The sequence below is a fragment of the Acipenser ruthenus genome, chromosome 4, assembly GCF_902713425.1.
Source record: "Acipenser ruthenus chromosome 4, fAciRut3.2 maternal haplotype, whole genome shotgun sequence".
Lineage (NCBI taxonomy): Eukaryota > Metazoa > Chordata > Actinopteri > Acipenseriformes > Acipenseridae > Acipenser > Acipenser ruthenus.
The window spans coordinates 55,771,662-55,792,657 of NC_081192.1; the positions used below are offsets into that span (position 1 = coordinate 55,771,662).

Sequence of the window (20,996 nt, forward strand, 5' to 3'; positions counted from 1 at the left end):
GTGTATATGTGTTTCTTCAATTTATTTACGTTGTTTACATCTACAGGGGCGGTTCTGCAATAAAGTGTGTGGGGGCCATCCACTTTTTGCGCATCACCCGGATTGTGTCGGTAGCTGGTGCACTCCACCAGGTAACAATCGCATAATCAACTTGTTTTTGCCTAATCTGGACTGTCACTGCACACATCTTTATTGTTACTTATAATTACAGACTAGCAAGAGAGAGACCTGTATTTTTCTCTCTCTCTCTCTCTGGTAATTTGTAACCATTGTAAATATCCCAGCGTTATCACTAACCAACGAGAAATCACTCCGAATTACCCGACAGGTGTCACATCCTAATGCTCACCCCCGGATAACTTTCAACCCTGTGAATTTTAGTTTACGTTAAACGGCTTTGCCCAATGGATCTGTACCGTCATTTATCATCCGTCATCCGAAAAAGTCGTGAGTCAATCGATTTTGCACACTAGATGCGTTAATATAGTCGGCGCATGAGTCTAGTTTGGAGAGGCTATTCCATACTTTTCCCCCTGCATTTATTAAACCGAACGATGTACAGTAAAATACACACACACACATTATATATATATATATATATATATATATATATATATATATATATATATATATATATACACACACATACACACACATACACACACACAATGTGTGTGTGTTGATCAGTTTTTGCCACTGATCAACACAAAAAAGTACATAATGGCAAAGTGAAAAATAAAATCTACAAATTGTTATAAATTAATTACAAATATAAAACAGAAAATAATTGATTGCATAAGTGTAAGAGCCATTTTTGACATAAAAGAAAATGTATTAGAATTGTGTATGAAATGTATGTAGATATTATTAGGAAACGCAAATATGTTTATGTCTATGGAAACCCCATTTTATGTTGGTTATTGTGCCACCTGCTGGCCATTTGTTACTTCTGCTTAGAACCTTATTTAAGTGTTTAACTGGGAATATGGCGCAGTCGCTAATTTGCTACAGGTGGCTGAGATAGACGCCGAGTTGAGCTACAGTTTTTTAACCGTGTGAATAGAACTGTGTTTAATCCGTGTTTACCGTGTTATTTGTTTCTTATTATATCCTCTGATTTACTATTTTGCTAGACCATGTTTTGTGCTGTTTTTGAGTTTATTTTGCCATCAATATCATCCTGGAATATGTTTAATGACCTGGAAACAGTCAATGCCTTCATTATCCAACCCTGGAACTATGTGACAACCAAACTGGACTTTGTGAGTAAAATAAATGTGTGATCATTGCAAACAAGAAATCTCTCAAGTTGTTTATTGCATTGATGGATTAATGGAAACGAGTTGGAACCATACCTTACCAGTATTTTGGCGTCTAATAGATGTGGCTAATAGGAACATTGTTTTGAAGCCATTACAATAAGCATTCACCCCCTTTGCTATGACACACCTAAATAAGCTCTGGTGCAACAAATTGTCTTTAGAAGTCATATAATTAGTTGAATGGAGTCCACCTGTGTGCAATTAAGGTGTTTCACATGATTTCAGGTTAAATACACCTGTCTCTGGGAGGTCCCACAGTTGGTCAGTACATTTCCTAAAAAAAAAACCAACATCATGAAGACGAAGGAACATTCAAAGCAAATCCGGAATAAGGTTCTTCAAAAGCACCAATCGGGTAGGATATAAGAACATTTCCAAGGCAATGAATATCCCCCGGAGCACAGTAAAGTCCATTATTAAGAAATGGAGAGAATATTATTATTATTATTTATTTATTTATTAGCAGACGCCCTTATCCAGGGGGACTTACAGTCGTAAACAAAAATACATTTTAAGAATCACAGTACAAGTAATAATACAATTAAGAGCAAGATAAATACAATGACTTTGGTTCTAGCAAGTACAAGTATGACAAAATACGATTCAGTAGCGGAGCAGATAACAGTGTCAGTGATAGTTACATCAGGATATAATGAAATACAAAATACTACAGATTAAATAACACTTGACAGATTACAGAACTCTAAAGTACAGGATTAAATGCAGTAAAATAGGGAGCAGATAAGAGCAAATAAAGTGCATGTAAGGAAGAGTGATAAGTGTCCAGAGGGGAAAAAAAAGAGGAGTTCTACAGGTGCTGTTTGAAGAGGTGAGTCTTGAGGAGGCGCCGGAAGGTGGTCAGGGACTGGGCAGTCCTGACATCTGTAGGAAGATCATTCCACCACTGCGGGGCGAGGATGGAGAAGGAGCGGGCTCTGGAGGCAGGGGAGCGGAGAGGAGGTAGAGCCAGTCTTCTAGTGCAGGAGGAGCGGAGAGGTCGAGTGGGGGTGTAGGGAGAGATGAGGGTCTGGAGGTAGCTGGGTGCAGTCTGGTCAAGGCATCTGTAGGCTAGTACAAGAGTCTTGAACTGGATGCGAGCGGTGATCGGGAGCCAGTGGAGTGAGCGGAGCAGTGGAGTTGCATGGGAGAAGCGAGGCAGAGAGAACACCAGGCGAGCAGCAGAGTTCTGGATGAGCTGGAGCGGACAGGTGGCGGACGCAGGGAGACCAGCCAGGAGGGAGTTGCAGTAGTCTAGGCGGGAGAGTACCAGGGCCTGGACCAGGAGCTGGGTAGCATAGTTGGTGAGGAAGGGTCGGATTCTTCGTATGTTGCTCAGGAAGAATCGGCAAGTGCGTGCCATAGTAGAGATGTTCTGGGAATAAGAGAGGCAGGGGTCCAGGGTGACTCTGAGGTTCTTAGCTGAGGAGGAGGGAGAGAGTGTGGTAGATTCCAGGGGAATGGAGATAGAGAGATCACAGGAGGGGGAGGAGGAGGAGGGAAAGAAAAGGGGGTCAGATTTAGAGAGGTTGAGTTTGAGGTGATGCGAGTGCATACAGGAGGAGATAGCAGACAGACAGGTAGAGATACGGGAGGGGATGGTGGAGTCAGAGGTGGGGAAGGAGAGGAAAATCTGAGCATCATCAGCATAGAAATGGTATGAGAAACCATAGGATGCGATGATGGAGCCCAGGAAGCGGGTGTAGAGAGAGAACAGGAGAGGACCCAAGACTGACCCTTGGGGGACTCCTGTTGAGAGAGGGCAAGGTGTGGAGGTTGCTTCACGCCAGGTTACCTGGTAAGTGCGGTTGGAGATGTAGGAGGAGAACCAGGCCAGAGCAGTGCCAGAGATTCCCAGGTCAGCAAGAGAGGACAGTAGAATAGTGATCGACAGCGTCAAAGGCAGCACAGAGGTCGAGGAGAATTAGGACAGAGGAGAGAGAGGCAGCTCGGGCAGAGTTTAGTGAGTTGGTGACAGACAGGAGGGCGGTTTCAGTGGAGTGAGCAGAGCGGAAGCCAGATTGGAGAGGGTCGAGCAGAGTGGTTGGACAAGAAAGCAGAGAGCTGGCGGTGTACAGCCCGCTCGAGGGTTTTGGAGAGGAGGGGTAGAAGGGGAGACAGGATGGTAGCTCTGGAGGGAGGTGGGGTCGAGGGTAGGTTTTTTGAGGAGGGGAGTGATAGAGGCTTGTTTGAAGGCAGAGGGAAAGAGACCAGGAAGGAGAGAGGTGTTGAGAAGGGAGGAGATGAAGGGAAGTAGAGCAGGAGCAGCAGCTTGAAAGAGGTGAGTGGGGAGGGGGTCCAGGGCACACGTGGTGGGTTTGTGACCCTGGAGCAGGGAGGAGAGGTCAGAGTCTGAGAGGGGAGAGAAGGTGGAGAAGGAGGGTGAGTTAGTAGGGGATGCAGTGGATGTAGGGGTTGGAGCGGGAGGGGGTGCGGGGGAGGGAGAGGTGTTAAAGAGTTTGCGGATATCTGAGATTTTAAAAGAGAAGAAAGAGGCAAAGTCATCAGAAGAGATAGAGGAGGGAGGAGGAGGGGGGAGGGTTGAGGAGGGAGGAGAAGGTAGAGAATAGTTTACGTGGGTTGTTAGTGGAGGCTTGGATTACAGATTGGAAATAAGTACATTTAGCAGAGGAGAGAGTAGAGGAGAGTGCGGTAGAGGTCTAGGGCAGCAGGGAGTTTGGTTCTCTTCCATTTCTTTTCAACAGATCGCAGTGTGATTCTTGCTGAGCGGAGCGCAGAGGAGAGCCAGGGTTGGGGAGGGGAGGGGAGGGGCGAGCAGGTCGGGAGGTGAGGGGACAGAGGGTGTCGAGGGAGGAGGTGAGGCAGGAGAAGAGGGTGGAGGTAGCAGAGTCAACAGAGAGTTGTGAAAGGAGTCGATAGGAGGCAGGTGAGAGTGAGCAGTGGAGGCAAGGACAGAGGGGTAGAGAGAACTGAGGTTACGGCGAGAGGTGACAGTGGGGGTAGGAGGAGCAGGGAGAGACAGAGAAAAAGAGATGAAATAGTGATCAGAGAGGTCCAGGGGGGTGACAGAGAGGGTGGAGGGGCAGCAGGCCCTGGAGAAGGTGAGGTCCAGGCTTTGTGGGTAGGGGGGGATGGAGAGAGACAGAAGTCGAAGGAGTGAAAGAGAGGGAGGAATCCGGCAGAGTGGCTGGGGTTGGAGAGATGGATATTGAAGTCACCTAACAGGACAGTTGGGGTAGACAGGGAGGGGAGGGAGGAGAGTAGATAGTAGAGTTCATCTTGAATGTGAGCGAGAGGTCCAGGGGGATGGTACAGTACAATTAGCAGGAGTTCACAGGGATAGGTTAGTTGGACAGCATGAAATTCAAAGGTATTAACAGAGAGTGAGGAGAGGTTGGAGGGGACAGAAAAGAGTAAGGAGGGAGAGAGGAGAAGACCAGTCCCACCTCCCCATCCAGTGAGATGCGGGGTATGGGACAGAACGTAGAGAGAGGACAGGGCGGCAGGAGTTACAGTGTTATCAGGGGACAGCCAGGTTTCAGTGAGAGCAAGGAAATCGAGAGAGAGGTGGGAGGCAAAGGCAGAGATGAAATCAGCTTTGTTAGTAGAAGTGTGACAGTTCCAGAGTGCACCAGAGAGTGTGCGGGAGGGGGGGAGAGGCAGAAGGATGAGGTTAGATGAGGCTAAATTGAAACACCAACTTAATAATGTTACTTCGATATAGTTAATTTAAAATTACTAGGAGCAGGATCAATTAACTATCTTGCCTCAGGCGCTGGTTACCTGTAGACTCCCACAGCTAGACTCCCGGCTCTTTTGTTTGCTGGTGCTTCATGCTGGCGCACAAATAGCCTGCCTGATTAATATAACAACTGGGTGGGAAAAGAAAAAACTAAACTGTATGGAAACCAATCAATAGCAAATCAACTTCTATTTAATTTAACCACACTCACCTGGTACTAATCACACACTACCTCACCTAATTCAAACACCACCTTACAATGTTACTTAATGTAGTTAATTTAAAATTACTTGAAGCAGAAACTTACCTATCTGCCTCAGACACCGGTTACTTGTAGACGGACCACTAGTAGATTCACTCAGCTTAAATAGGTTCCAACCTCACTTTGCAAGGGAACTGGCAACAGCTGCTAACTGCTCTAGAGACAATAAAAAAAACCAAAACAATATTTTCACACACTTCAGTGGGATCACACCACTACAGGAGGCTGTGTAGAGACCAATCCAATTGCAAATCAACCTCTATTCAAGTTAAAATTAACCACACTCCCTGGAACTAATCACAAATTGCAAATCAACCTCTATTCAAATAACCACACTACCTGGTACTAATCACACACACACACTACATCACTAAATTGAAACACCAACTTAATAGTTAATTTGGCACAACTGTGAATCTGTCTAGACAGGCCGTCCTCAAAAACTGAGTATCCGGGCGAGAAGGGCACAAGTCAGGGAGGCCACCTAGAGGCCTATGGCAACTCTAAAGGAGTTACACCAAGAGGCCTATGGCAACTCTAAAGGAGTTACAGTCTTCCATGGCTGAGCTGGGAGATACTGTGCATACGGCAACAATAGCCCGGGTGCTTCACAAAACTGGCCTTTATGGGAGAGTGGCAAAAAGAAAGCCATTGTTGAAAGAAACTCACATCAAATTTCGGCTAGAGTTTGCCAGAAGGCATGTGGGTGACTCTGAGACCAAGTGGAAGAAGATTCTATGGTCTGATGAGACCAAAATAGAGCTTTTTGGCCTCAACACTAAGCGCTATGTTTGGCGCAAGCCTAACACCGCACATCATCCTGAGAACACCATCCCTACCATGAAGCATGGTGGTGGCAGTATCATGCTATGGGGATGCTTCTCTGTGTCAGGGCCTGGAAAGCTTGTGAAGATAGAGGGCAAAATGGATGCAGCAAAGTACAGAGAAATCCTGGAGGAAAACCTGCTGAAGTCTGCAAGAGACCTGGGACTTGGGAGAAGATTAATCTTCCAGCAGGACAATGACCCCAAACATACAGCCAAAGCCACACTGGAGTGGCTTAGAAACAAAAAGGTCAATGTCCTGGAGTGGCCCAGTCAAAGCCCGGACCTCAATCCAATTGAGAATATGTGGAAGGAGTTGAAAATTGCTGTTCAAAGGTCCCCATCCAACTTGATGGAGCTTGAGTAATTTTGCAAAGAAGAATGGGCAAAAATTGCAGTGTCCAGATGTGCAAAGCTGGTAGAGACTTATGCAAATAGACTCATGGCTGTAATTGCTGCCACAGGTGCCTCTACCATTGACTCAAGGGGATGAATACTTATGCAATCCATTATTTTCTGTTTTGTATTTGTCATTAATTTAGAACAATTTGTAGATTTTATTTTTGACTTTGACATTATGGACTTTTTTGTGTTGATCTGTGGCAAAAACTCCTAATTAAATCCATTTTGATTCCATGTTGTAACACAATACAATGTGGAAAAGTCCAAGGGGGTTGAATACTTTTGAGAGCCACTGTACATCAAACCGCCTACTTGATTCACCATAGAAATTCGTAGTAACCAATCAGGTTTTGAGTTTAGTTGACGATCCGTTTAAAAAAAAAGTTACCGTGGGTTGATTGACAGAAATTCCTAACACTCAGTTGCTTTGTATAATCACTGACATTTTACTGTCTGTAGCCTATCGGTCTAGTTTGTTGAGCTGACCCGCTCTTGTTTTAATTGCCAGTAACTCCAACTTCAGTACACACTGGAGCGAGTGTTAAGTAAGAGGACATTATTTAGATTACGTTGTTTTTTTTAATAAATGCATTACCGTAGTTATGTATTTTCGTCTGAAAAAACAAAATAAAAAAACACTTGTGTTTAAAAAAAACGCGCTCGGTTTAGATAGGCTAACAGCATCGCATGATAAGAAAAAACAGCTGCATGAGGATTATACGAGAATGGCGAGGGAGCAAGGTACTTACCTAGATTGCTCCAGTAAAAACCCAACTGTATAAATGGGTAATTTTATGTAAAAATAATGTGATATCTTGTAACAATTGTAAGTAGCCCAGGATAAAGGCATCTGCTAAGAAATAAATAATAATGACGTTTTCTGCATCAATACTTTGATATCTATATCTATGGATACAGCCCCCCCCACACGTCATAATAGTGGGACACAGAGAACTGGCCGTGTCTGACCTTTTTTTTAAAGGTCTTGAAGGAGCTACATCATTTTTAAGATAGTCAGTGTTGTGGAGTGTTTTCATGCTGCAGTGGGTGGTTCTTTTGTAACAGAATATGGAGAAGGGTGGGGGTGAATTCTGTTTACAGACTTTCGCACTGTATCGCAGTTCCGTCTTTTGTAAGAGCTGCAAACCGCAGGGAGAGATGACATGTTAGTATCTTACAGAGCTTGCCATAGGATCACTAAAGGGGGCTGGCACGCTTGGTTGAATAGGTCTGTCCCTCTTCCGATACGTTAGTATATCTATCATGTTTCCTGCGAAGTATTGTGTAATAAACTCAATAACTTACTAATTATTAACTCAGAGAAACGGCACGCGTACACTTACTCTAATTAACTGTTCTTTTATTTTTCTTTACAAGAAGTTGCTCACGCTAGCCTGGACCGGAACTAGAATCTGGTCAGGACGTGGCTCCCCATGACCCATGACCCCTTCAGCTATTGGAGCTGTACCAGGGATCATGTTACAATAACTCAATTGGAATAAAACGTAACTAAAACCCAGGGGACTAACTATCAATATTCCACATATTGTCTCTCCAGATATCTGCTTGAATAAAGACTACCTTCTTTATCACCGACTCTTGGAGATTGATTTCATTTTCCGTCCCTGCAGTCTGTTATTTATTTTTGTATTAGATTATTCCATTTCGAATACTTCGTTACAAAAAGCAATATGAAAAATGGGAAAACAAGTCTGAATCAGTTTTTGTATTTTAAACTCAGAAGTTGGAAAATTAAAAACGGGTCGATTTTTGTTTTTATGAAAAACCGAAATAGAAAAACAAGTCGTTTTCTGTTTTTCCGATTTAGAATGCAAAAACGATTGGCCGGAATGTGCACGGACCTAGTACAATATTTAAGTGTCATATCCTGTTTTTGCTTCGTTGTCCCGTTTTTCATAAACGCCTGTGTTGTGGGCATTCATAAGTGTTCTTGCTTGGTGCGTATGTAAATGTGTTAAACAGTGGTGAAGAAAAAAAACATCAAAATACATTATTTTTTTTTTTTTTTTAAATACATTTTTTCCTTCTCTAAATTGACATGACATGAAAACCCATAACAGCATACTGTAGAGTAGGATGTCAGTAACATTCGAGTTTATATTTTCAGGAATCTCCTGGTTATCCATGTCCCACAGTTCCCAGGATGTCCATGTGTAACCCTGGCTACGGAGCTTTGGCTTGAAGGCAGCAGGAGAAGTATACTCTTGCATATTGTCTGTTTCGTTTAGTTTGAGGAATTTTTAAAATGTCTGCTTTTTTGAAAACGTAAAGTTTTTTGCAATTATTGCTGAGTGTGTGTTTGTTTCTGTAGGTTATATGCATATAAGATGCTCGCGATACACTGCAATACACATTTCAGTCTTGGCTACTTTGCTGTGCTTCCATAACCACCCGATACGCATGCCAGCGTCAGTGACACACTGTCGCTGGAGGTGAAAAGCGCTCAGTGCCTACTAGCGCTGGTGTATAAACACCTGTATTACAGGCTGTAACATGTTAAACCAGCGCTCAGTGCCGCACCGCCGCGGACCAGCAGACCATTGCAAGCTAGCAAGCCAATATAGAAAGTGTCACATGACAATTGTTCGTGTGGTGTTTTAGCTTGCTGAAATCATCTTCTTTAGAAACTTTATTTTTATTTTTGATGGCGCACATTGTAAGTGATATTCTGGAAGACGAGACTCCCTTTTCAAAGCGCGTAGAAACAAGCAATCAGCAGCGGCATGCAGTGCTTCCCGGCAGCTTTTTTGTCGAAATTAGTTTATGGATAATCTTGTTTGCTTTTAAACCAAATAAATTGTTACAAAAAAAAGACTATTCTATAGTCCATTTATTTTAATTGTACTAGTGCTCAAATACACGCTCCCTTTTTTCTTTATATATTTACCCGAAACCTCGCTTAATATAATTTTAGGAAATGACATGTCAGCACTGTGCTTGCATCCAGAGCGCGTCTGCCGATGAAAATAAAAATACGGCTAAAAACAAAACAGTATTAGGTTCAACAGAGACAGTCCGTAGCTTAAAAACAAATAATCGAAATGCAGGGACAGGACGTTGAAAAGAATTGTGGAAATGTCGTTTTAAGACCTTGAAATATACCTTTGCTTCGATGCCTGATCCCACATTTCCCACAATTCTGAAAAGGAAATATTGGCTGAGCGTCGCAGAGCAAAGCTGAGGCGGCGCATTCAAATTTAAAACTACAGGCAGACACGGAGCATTTCGCTTATTTGTTTTTGTCAATTCCACCAAACTCTCTGGATGCAGCACAAGCAGTTAATGCTATCCTATCTATATATTTTATGTTTTTCAGTGATGCCAGAGACTAACTCCTCTGACATAAAGTAATATGAATGCAATGTTCTATTAATACCCAGCCGTATTGTAATTTTTAAAGTAAAATTATAAGTTTGTTTAAATTAATGATTGTTGGCACTGGGTAGCTTGTAACTTTTTAATTAGACTGGCGATCAGTGTACTATGTTTAATATGTTCATATAAAACCCTTAAGAGGGCTGGTATAGCTATACTTTAAGATAGACCTATTTTATACCCCAAAAAAATCAAATTTCTGGTCATTTCTAACTCCTGGGACAGATTTTCTCACTTATTTTGCTCAAAAGCTCTTACATACTTTTGTCAACAAACCTTACATTTCTGCAAATGGCATGATGTAGGTCTGTGGTTACTGTAATCCACGTTTGTAGTAGCATGGTTTAGGACCCAGGGGAGTCCTGTGGCATGCCTGTCTTCATTCATTGCGCGAGGCAAGCTCCCATATTTATCCCTCTATGACGGCTGCACGTGCGAGAAGCCCACCCCTCGCTCCGAAAAAACACCTTTTGTACACAGAATATTTTACGAATAAATTAAGTAAAATAAAAGATGTTTTTTTTATTTAGAAAATAAAACTAACTTTTTTTTTTTTGGCCGGGTTATTTTTAGTACTTCAAGTGCGGGTTTGAAGAAAGAAAAAAAGGAAAAACGGCATCTGTATATGCTTTGCTGTCGTGCAAAATCAAATACAGTAGACCTGTTTACTGTAAAATAAATTAGAAGAAAGTAATAAAGTGGACTATAGGTTCTTATAGGCCTTCAATTTAGGCCGCTAAGATTTCAGTTACTAAAGACCCTTTATTTTTATTTTTTTAAGACGTGAGTAGATAGTAGATCGTATATTTGCTGAAAAACCATTGCTATACTATATTTTTATAAATTAGTAAATGATTGCTATAAGCAAGTTTTTTCATTTTAAAATTCTGCACATCAAAAGTTTTTACAAGTACTATCGTGGACCGTCTTCTGTGTTGAAACTCAAGAAGCAAAATAAAATGTCGGTAAACAATTCGTGACCTATTTCCCTCTTGCAAAAGGTATGAAATCATCCATCTGGTGATATTTTGGAAGAGGTTGTTACAGAGCATGCAGGATTCAGGTAACACAGCTAGGGTGGGAATACATTCGGCCACCCACGAGCATCACCGTTCCCTTTCAAGTCGAAGACGACCACCAACATTAAGTATGGGATATTCCCTGCCCTAGAGGTAGGTAATACTGAGCTCTCTATATCAGAGTTGCTGAAGGCCCCTTCCTGTGATGACGCACTCGGTCCCACCTACCAAGGGTACAAAACCGTCACTCACCGGAAGATCTCCCTCTTTTTCTTTCTCAAGATGGTAAGGTAAGACATCTGTGTCTAGAACTGAGCGTGTTGATAGGAAGAGTCCTCGAGTCGATTCGGGTCGGTTGTAGTTCCTAGCATTCGTGCTGAAAGCTGGCTTGCCGCTTTCCTGGAATCAACGACTCTTGAAAGACAGAGTCTTTCATCTTTCTGTCTTTCAACGGCCGCTCTCTTTTTACTGTCTGTCGTATGTGAGCGGCTGTCTGTGCAGTCACCCGCGAGTGAGTTGTCTTTTCCTAAAGAGAGTTACACAAGTATCCTCCTCGGAGCCAGGCCTGGCCGTATCCCTGCTTTCGAGTGACCCAGCTGCGCTCCCTTCCTCGGGGTTAGGTACTGCCGTATCCCTGTCCGAGCGGAGCCGCCGGCCCAACCTGAGCACTGTGGTGAGTCGGTTCATGTGCGTTCGGTGTACTCTCTCTCTCTTTCCTTCTTAAAAACTATAGTTTTTGCTTGACAAAAACTTCACACACCGCGACTTCGGCCTCTGTCCCCCCCCAGTACACGCTTCGCGCTGACCGCTGACCAGGCGTGTGTGTTGACCACGCGGTCTGGGTACGCACTTTGCGTAGCGTCCTCTCCGGTGCTGCGGTACCGCGGCGCACACGTAGCCTGATTTCTCGACACAGGCTACGTATTATCCGACGCCAGTGTAGGAGCATAACGCACACGGTACTTGGTTCCCAGTACGCAGTGTACGCAGAACGATATTGACAGCGCACATAATGCGCAGGTGCTCATTGCTCCTTCCAAAAAGTTACGCACAGAGCGCAGGGTACGCAGTTTATGCTTCCGCTGCGCGAGGCGTCTAGAACGTTAGAGGCAAGCAGTGCTGTGCACGTTGCTCTCGTTCTAAAGTGCAGTTACGCACGGTACGCAGTTCACACAGTGTACGGTACCCATTGCTCAAGGCGTTTGGAATGCTTGAGGCAAGCAGTGTGGTACACGTTGCGCTCGTTGCGTAAGTACTGCTCTACTACCGCATAGCTCGTGGTGCTGCACGGTAATACCAGTGCGCACTGAGCTCAGCTCAAGCGCTGCAAGCGGTGTACATATTACACGGTGCAGGCGTAGTTGGTTGTACACTAGTGCCCATACGCTGCGTAGTACACGGTACCCAGCGCAGGGTAAGCGGTGTTATAGCCTTAGCTGTAGCGCTAGCGAAATTTACACTGTGTTAGTACCTGTGGGTCAAACACAGTGAAAGCAGTGCTTAGTGCTATGCACAAGCCAGACGTCCTGTCTCAGGACTCTCTGCCTAGCATCTCGAATGCAGTACACAGTGCGCTTGGGATGCACAGGTTATTGCGTAAGCACTGCTCAACCTGGCACATAGCTCACGGTGCTCCACAGTATCTGTGAAAACAGGATACTCGGTGCGCACGGGGCTCAGCATACCTTGCTGTAACGCTAGTGTGTGGACACACTACGTCAACACTTACCGGTGTTCAACGTAGTGCGAGCAGTGCCTCAGTGCTAATGCACAAAGTCAGCACCATATCGGGAAGTCCTTCCCTGTACGGCCTGCGACGCATCATACCCACAGGACTTATGGTGCTCGGTAGGCAGGGTGCATAGCGCCTCAGGTGCTCGATGCACGAGGTGCCTCGTTGCCTTCTGCCTGTAGAAGGTGCTTCACTCCGCGGTAAGCTACACGCTGCCCCGGTCGTGTGACTGCACGTAGTCCAGGCTAGACACCCCTGTCCAGTTACTACGCTGTGTTTACTCTTTTTTTCTGCTTAACAGCCTACATCACTCTGCGATTTGCAGTCCACTGAAAGCCTTACATCGATTGCTGTTTTCTGCTTTCCTCTGCAATTAAGTCGCCCTGGATAAGTGCATCTGCTAAGGAATAAAATAATAATAATGTCGCAGTTTAAAAGAAAAAGAGACGTGTTCCTCCACCGGGCCCCGGCTCTGCCGTGCCCCGCTGTGGAATTGACTGCTGGACTGCCTCAGCCCACCCTCTCGGTGCACTTAAAATATTCAGTTCACCCGAGTTGCCGTGGTGTCTGCTTTGTTACCCTCACAGCTTGCTGTTGTGTGCGTGTATGTGTGGTTTTATTTCACTGCCTTGCGTTTTTAAAAATAATAAAAAACAATACAAGCGCGATTCCTCCATCGGGACCCAGCTAAGCTGAGCCCTGCAGTCAAGATGCTTACGCCGGCTTGTTTCAGCCTGCCTACTTGGTGGGCTGGTAAAAACAAAACAAAATCAGTTACCTGCATTGCCGTGGTAACTATTATTTTTACCCGCACAGCTTGCGTGGAGGGTGTGTATTTTTGTTTCTTTACTGCCTTGCAGTTTTAGGGAAAACAAAAAAAAACAGCGTTATTTTCACCGGGACCCAACGCTGCTGGCCCCGCTCTTGAGCGGCTTCTGCTGGCTTGTCTCAGCCCGCCTACTCGGTGCGCTGTTTAAAAGCAGTCACACGCGCTGCCATGGTGACCGCTATTTTACCCTCACAACCTTGCTGTTGTGTGTGTGTGTGTGTGATGTGTTTTTTCTTTACTGCCTTGCAGTTTAGAAAAATAAATAAATAAATAAATAAAATGTAGTGTGATATCCACCGGCAGCTCTGCTGCGCCCCGCTGTTGAGTTACATACGCAGGCTTGCTTCAGCCCGCATACTCGGTGGGCTGGAAAAACAAAACAAAATCAGTTAACCGCATTGCCGTGGTGACTGATATTTTTACCCACACAGCTTCTGTGGTGTGTGTGCGCATTTGTTTCTTACTGCCCGGCAGTTAGAAATAAATAATAAGCTGATTCTTCCACGGGAACCCAGCTCTGCTGTGTACCATGGTTGGGTTGAATCCACCGGCTTGTTTCAGCCCGCCTACTCGGCGCGCTTGGTCACCCGCCTGACATGGTGAATGTGTTTCTCCCATAGCTGAATGGCTGGGTATAAGCCTGTATGTTCCTGTTACTGCCTTTGCAGTTAAAGAGAAATAACAGGTTGCAGCTCCTTGAGCCTGTGCTCCACCCTGGCATACGCTATGTGCTGCCACGTTGTTATTATTATCCACGTTGTGTGACTGCACGTGGTCCAGAACCAGGTTATCGCTGCTCTGCACCATGGTGCAGCACCGTGCGCTCCCCTGTACTGCTCTCCTGGTCGCCTACTGCAGCCACTCGAGTCTGGGTATCCACCCCGGTGTATGCTTTGCACTACCACAGGTTGTGTTGACTTCACGCGGTTAAGGCTGGGCCCCCCCAGTCGGCGCCCTCGGTGTTTAGATGCTCCATGCCTCAGTGCTTAGCACCACAGCATGTGAATAATACCTGCACTCGGTACCCCGATGCTTCGGTGCACCAGTACTGTATTCTACCTCATTCAGTGTCCTAGGTGCATCTGCACCCTTGGTGCCTGAGTGCTTCAGTACACAGCTGAGCTGTACGCGGCGCTGGGCCTGGCCAGGCAGCAGGCTCAAGCCCTTTCTGTGGCCCTAGCTCAGCCAATAACGCCGGCCCCGGAGCTGACCCTGCCTGCACCGGTGGTTGCCCCGGATGTGGCCTACTCAGTGCAAGCCTACCTGTCAGACGACAGAGTGGCTGCCATTTGCAACTGTCTGGCCCTGTTCAACAGGGGTTAACAGTATAATTGGTGTTGTGTTAAAAACTATTGGGTCTGATCGCCTCAGCTTCATAACCCACCCAACTAGGGTTTATTCCACAAGCGCCCGATCCAAGTGTGGCTCAGTGCCTTAGGCTGCACCCCAAGCGCGACAGACACCATCAGCTGACTGTCTCGCCTAGGCTGGGAAACCCTACGCTGGTGGAAGCAAGCGCCTCTTCTGAGCGAAGGCGCAGGCATAGGAGTGATACACAACTGTCAATTGGTGATGACAGACTGTGACAGGATTGAAAGGAGTCCCTGTTGTAATTCGCCCTCCCGACCACCGGCAGCGCTGTGTAGGGTTGACCGTGATTGGGTCAGGAGGCTGAACTCTGACCATACAGGAAGTTCCGGGTCAGGCGGCCATCTTGGCCCAAGGTGGGACCATGCGGCCGTCAGGTCCCATCATTGCAATCAGCTGTGCTGTTCTCATCGATTGGCTGACGTGAGGCAGCGTGCTGATTGCAGGGGTGGGACTTGGCAGTATTTAAGCAGTATGGTTTTGCCATTCGGCCCCCCTGTCCTGAACTGAAAACACGTGCTGTGCTTTGTTGTTGTTTTGTTTTATCAAACTGCTGTAATTCGCAGAAGCTTGAAACTTAAGGGACTTTGGTGGATTGCCGCAGTGGAAGAAACCCAGGACAAGCCAGTAATCCGTGGAAGGGGGCCAGGAGGCGGTGAGAGGAAACCCACTGCAGGAGCACAGAGAAACCCAGTGCTTCCTTTATTGTTGTGTGTAACGGGACGTTTTTGTTTATTCTTTTTATTTGAAACCTGAGTTTACCATCGCTGGTATTCCAGGTGGTTTTCTTGTTTATTTTCTGGAATACTGGACTGTTCTATTTTTGTTTGTTAAAATAAAATCCTGCCTGTACCATTGATGGTACAGGGCTCCAAGGACTAAACGACACTTCCGGCTCCTGTGTGCTGTCATTTCTGGTCCTTCCCTAAAGCTCCACCCACTACCCTCCCACAAGGTGGTGTCAGAAGCGGGAGGAGCATGGACCGGCACACCCTGCAAGCCGTCTTGGAGGATCAGGAGAGACACCGTGACGGTGTAGAGCGGCGTCGGGAAGAACGGGATGCTCAGAGGGATGCTGAGCGTTCAGCCCATCTGACCGCGATGACTGACAAGATGGCGGCCATGTGTCTGGCCATTCAGAACCTGGTAGTGGCCCAGGCCCAGGCCCAAGCCCAGGTCCCGGCCGCAGCAGCTGGACCAGCGCAGCCGACGCCCAAAATCCGGCTGCAAAAGATGACCTCAGAAGATGACCCGGAGGCCTTCCTGACCACGTTTGAGCGGGTGGCTACAGTGTCAGGGTGGCCAGCCAGATGTTGGGCGGCACAACTCGCCCCCTGTCTGACTGGTGAGGCGCAGGCAGCATACCGGGCCCTGAGCAATGTGGCAGCGGAGGATTATCCCCAGGTGAAGGCAGCTATCCTCCAACGCCTCAATATCACTCCGGAAACGCATTGCCGGCGTTTCCGGACCTACAAGCGTCCAGAGGGAACCCGGCCCCGCATTGCGGCCCAGCAACTCTGGGACCATCTGACCCGCTGGCTGCGTCCCACTGAACGGACCACCCAACAAATCATGGAGTCTGTGGGGGTCGACCAGTTCCTGGAGGTGTTGGAACCGGAGACTCGAGCCTGGGTCGCTCGCCACAGTCCCGAGACGATGGACAAGGCCGTCGAACTGGCGGAGGCTTTCGAGGATTCACTGCTTCGGGTGGACCCCAGTCCAGCCCCAGCAGTCCCAGTGAAGCATCGCCCTTTACCAGCGCACCCAAGGACTGCAGCGAGGCCTTCAGTTTTCCCCGTCCCTTTGAGCGCCTCGACTCCAAAGTGGAGACCGAGGTTAGCTCCCAGCTGGGCCAGAGAGAATCCCTGGACCCCCCCCCCCAGTGGTGGACCAAGGGACAAGCAGCCGTCTCCCACAGCGTTGCCTTCCCCTACCTGCTTCCGGTGCCATGAGGTGGGACACATCGCGAGATTCTGTCCTGCCGCAATGGAGTGTGACGTGGCCTTGCGATGTCCGGACGCAGAGGGTGGTGAGTACAGGGGAAGGGGTCGGGAGGGGCCTTGCATTATTAATGTAGTTGTTGGTAATATGAGTACCCACGCATTAGTGGACTCAGGGTGTAGTCACACTATAATTCGGTCTGCTCTCTTGGAGGGTACGCCCTGGCGGCCACAGGGGTCTGTGACCATCTCGTGTATTCATGGAGAAACCAAGGCGTATCCTACCACTAAAGTTAGAATGACTGTGGAAAGTCGGACGTGCCACGTAGTCGTGGCCGTCGCTAAAAAGGTGCCATACCCAGTAATTTTGGGTCGAGATTGGCCTTACTATACACAAGTTAAGGTCAATGCGGCTCGGCCACCTATTGTAGAAAAGGTGGTCGCAATGGGGGATCCAATTGGCCAGATCTTCCCCTTGCAGGCCGACATATTTACTTCCAGGTTCCGGCCCCATAAAACTAAAAGAGAGCGGAGGGCCGAGAAACTTGAGGGGGCATTAATGAGGCAAGGCTGGGGATTGGTGGGAGAGTCTGCTTTGCCTGTCAAACGAACACAGAAGGGGGCGGGTGTCCAGTGTGACCAGCAGGAGCGGGTTACTGAGATCCCTAGAGCAGAAGCTACTGTGGCCCCGCTCGGCATACCGCAATTCTGGGACCGGGGTGTGGACCTAGAGTGGGAGCAAAGTAACGACCCCACTCTGGTGCACATCCGGGGGCGGGTTCGGTCTGTCGAGGGGAAGGAAGTTGAAGGCTGCGGGCCGCTCACATTTCCTCACTTCATCGTGATGGGGCATTTGCTGTATAGGGTATCCCAAGCCCCGGGCACAGGACAGCCTGTAACCCAATTATTGGTTCCGGGGTCTTTCCGCCGGGAGGTCATGCGGTTGGCACATGATATTCCCTTTTCTGGCCACCTGGGGCGGGAAAAGACCTTGGAACGAATACTGGCCCGGTTTTATTGGATGGGACTCCACGTGGATGTGAGGACATATGTAGCGGAGTGTCCCGATTGCCAGAGAGTAGCGCCGGGGCGGGTTCGCCCAGCCCCGCTGGTCCCACTGCCCCTGGTTTGTACTCCCTTCGATCGCATAGCCATGGACATAGTGGGCCCAGTGCATCCCGCCGACTCTGGATATACGCACATTCTAGTAGTGGTGGATTATGCTACGCGATATCCAGAGGCGGTGCCACTGCGCTCCACTAGTGCCGTCGCCATTGCTAAAGAACTAGTTGAGATCATTGCTAGAGTAGGGGTGCCCAAAGAGATTCTGACGGATCAGGGAACCAACTTCATGTCCGATACCCTCAAAGAAGTATACAAAATTTTGAAAATTCGTCCCATCAGGACCTCTGTGTACCATCCGCAGACAGATGGCCTGGTGGAAAGGTTTAATCAGACCCTGAAGCAAATGCTGAGGCGATTTGTGAACCAGGAACAAAAACATTGGGCAAAACTCCTCCCCTTCCTGATGTTTGCAGTGAGAGAGGTGCCACAGAGTTCAACAGGGTTCTCCCCGTTTGAGCTGCTATATGGGAGACAACCCCGAGGCATTCTCGATCTCGTGCGAGAAGGGTGGGAGGACCAAACCTCTACTTCTAAAAATGTAGTCAAATACGTACTACTGCTAAGAGATCGCTTAGAATTAGTCGGTCGTTTGGCTCAAGAGAACCTGCGCAATGCTCAGCATCAGCAGCAGCAGCAGTACAATCAAAAAGCACGAATTCGGACTTTTCGACCTGGAGATAAGGTACTGCTGCTCCTTCCCACAGCCGAATCTAAGTTGTTTGCCAAGTGGCAGGGGCCTTATGAGGTGGTTCGGGCTATAGGGAGAGTGAATTATGAAATCAGGCAGCCCGACCATCGAAAACCACTCCAAATTTATCATGTAAATTTGTTAAAACCCTGGAGAGACAGAGAAGCCCTGTTTGTTGCTAATGATAGCCCCGAGGAGGATTTCGGTCCTGAGGCAGGGCCATCTGGTCAAACAGCTAAAATTTCGATGGGGGAACAGTTACTTCCCCGTCAGAAACAGGAGCTGGGTCAATTAATTGAGGAATTCAGTGATGTTTTTTCTGAGTTGCCCGGTAGAACTGACATTATTGAACATGCCATTATTACTCCGCCAGGTGTTCGGGTGCGTCAGAGGCCTTACCGGATCCCGGAAAGTCGGCGGGGTGTAATGCGCCGGGAAGTGGCCAGTATGCTCGAGCTGGGAGTAGTGCAGCCTTCCCAGAGCGAGTGGTGTAGTCCTGTGGTAATGGTACCTAAGAAGGATGGCTCCACTCGTTTCTGTGTGGACTTTAGAAAGGTGAACGCTATCTCTAAGTTCGATGCGTACCCCATGCCTCGAGTGGATGAGCTCCTCGACAGACTGGGTAAGGCGAGGTTCTTGTCCACTCTGGACCTGACAAAGGGATATTGGCAGATCCCGTTAACACCCAGTTCCAAGGAGAAAACCGCATTTGCTACCCCGGATGGCTTGTTTCATTTCAAGACCATGCCCTTCGGTTTGCATGGGGCCCCAGCTACCTTCCAGAGACTGATGGACAAGGTGTTACGTCCCCATCATCAGTATGCGGCAGCATATATTGATGATGTTGTTATTTTTAGCTCTACCTGGAAGGAGCACCTTGATAGATTGGCGGCTGTCCTGCAGTCTTTGAGGGAGGCGGGGCTAACAGTCAACCTAGGCAAATGCGCGTTTGGCAAACAAGAGACCCAATATCTTGGCTTTAGCATGGGTAATGGTCGGGTGAAACCAGTGGCTTCCAAGGTCCAGGCCTTGGTGGACACTCCGGTCCCACGAACCAAGGCTCAAGTGAGGTCACTTTTGGGGCTGGCAGGCTATTATCGCCGTTTTATCCCCGAGTTTTCCACCATTGTTAGCCCCTTGATTGACCTCACTAAGAAGAGCGCCCCAAACACTGTAAAATGGTCAGATGAGTGTCAGGAAGCGTTTGACACGATAAAGCGGATACTTTGCCAAGCCCCTGCACTAGTTTCACCAGATTTCGACAGGGAATTCATCCTCCAGACAGACGCCTCGGATGTCGGTCTGGGGGCCGTCTTGTCCCAGGAGATCGATGGGGTAGAACACCCCGTGCTATACATTAGCAGGAAAATGGCTCAAAGGGAGCGCAACTACTCAGTTATTGAGAAGGAGTGCCTGGCCATTAAATGGGCCACAAACTCTCTTCGATATTATCTCCTGGGGCGGTCCTTCACTCTTGTCACAGATCACGCTCCTCTTAAGTGGCTAAACACGATGAGGGACACGAACGCCCGGATTACTCGGTGGAGTCTGGCGCTGCAACCCTTTAACTTCACTGTTAAACATCGTTCGGGTAAGGAGCATCAAAATGCTGATTTTTTTTCAAGGGAGGGGGGTCATTTAGGGGAGTTAGGGTTGGCCGAGTGTGCCTACGGCTCCACTCTGAGGGGGGGGATGTGTGACAGGATTGAAAGGAGTCCCTGTTGTAATTCGCCCTCCCGACCACCGGCAGCGCTGTGTAGGGTTGACCGTGATTGGGTCAGGAGGCTGAACTCTGACCATACAGGAAGTTCCGGGTCAGGCGGCCATCTTGGCCCAAGGTGGGACCATGCGGCCGTCAGGTCCCATCATTGCAATCAGCTGTGCTGTTCTCATCGATTGGCTGACGTGAGGCAGCGTGCTGATTGCAGGGGTGGGACTTGGCAGTATTTAAGCAGTATGGTTTTGCCATTCGGCCCCCCTGTCCTGAACTGAAAACACGTGCTGTGCTTTGTTGTTGTTTTGTTTTATCAAACTGCTGTAATTCGCAGAAGCTTGAAACTTAAGGGACTTTGGTGGATTGCCGCAGTGGAAGAAACCCAGGACAAGCCAGTAATCCGTGGAAGGGGGCCAGGAGGCGGTGAGAGGAAACCCACTGCAGGAGCACAGAGAAACCCAGTGCTTCCTTTATTGTTGTGTGTAACGGGACGTTTTTGTTTATTCTTTTTATTTGAAACCTGAGTTTACCATCGCTGGTATTCCAGGTGGTTTTCTTGTTTATTTTCTGGAATACTGGACTGTTCTATTTTTGTTTGTTAAAATAAAATCCTGCCTGTACCATTGATGGTACAGGGCTCCAAGGACTAAACGACACTTCCGGCTCCTGTGTGCT

General features: G+C 47.6%; 1 protein-coding gene across 1 annotated transcript; it reads left to right on the plus strand.

The window, feature by feature from the left end:
* Window positions 1–15,076: 15,076 nt before the first annotated feature.
* LOC131736905 (zinc finger protein 444-like) lies at window positions 15,077–20,977 on the plus strand. The gene is made up of 2 exons (XM_059022572.1): window positions 15,077–16,883; window positions 20,656–20,977. The coding sequence occupies exons 1-2, from the start codon at window positions 15,833–15,835 to the stop codon at window positions 20,661–20,663; spliced, it is 1,059 nt and encodes a 352-aa protein (XP_058878555.1). The 5' UTR covers window positions 15,077–15,832; the 3' UTR covers window positions 20,664–20,977.
* The last annotated feature ends 19 nt before the right edge of the window (window positions 20,978–20,996 follow it).

Bases quoted from the DNA above. Each gene is read 5' to 3' on its own strand.
- LOC131736905 (XM_059022572.1), top strand. From the start codon at position 15,833: ATGGACCGGCACACCCTGCAAGCCGTCTTGGAGGATCAGGAGAGACAC.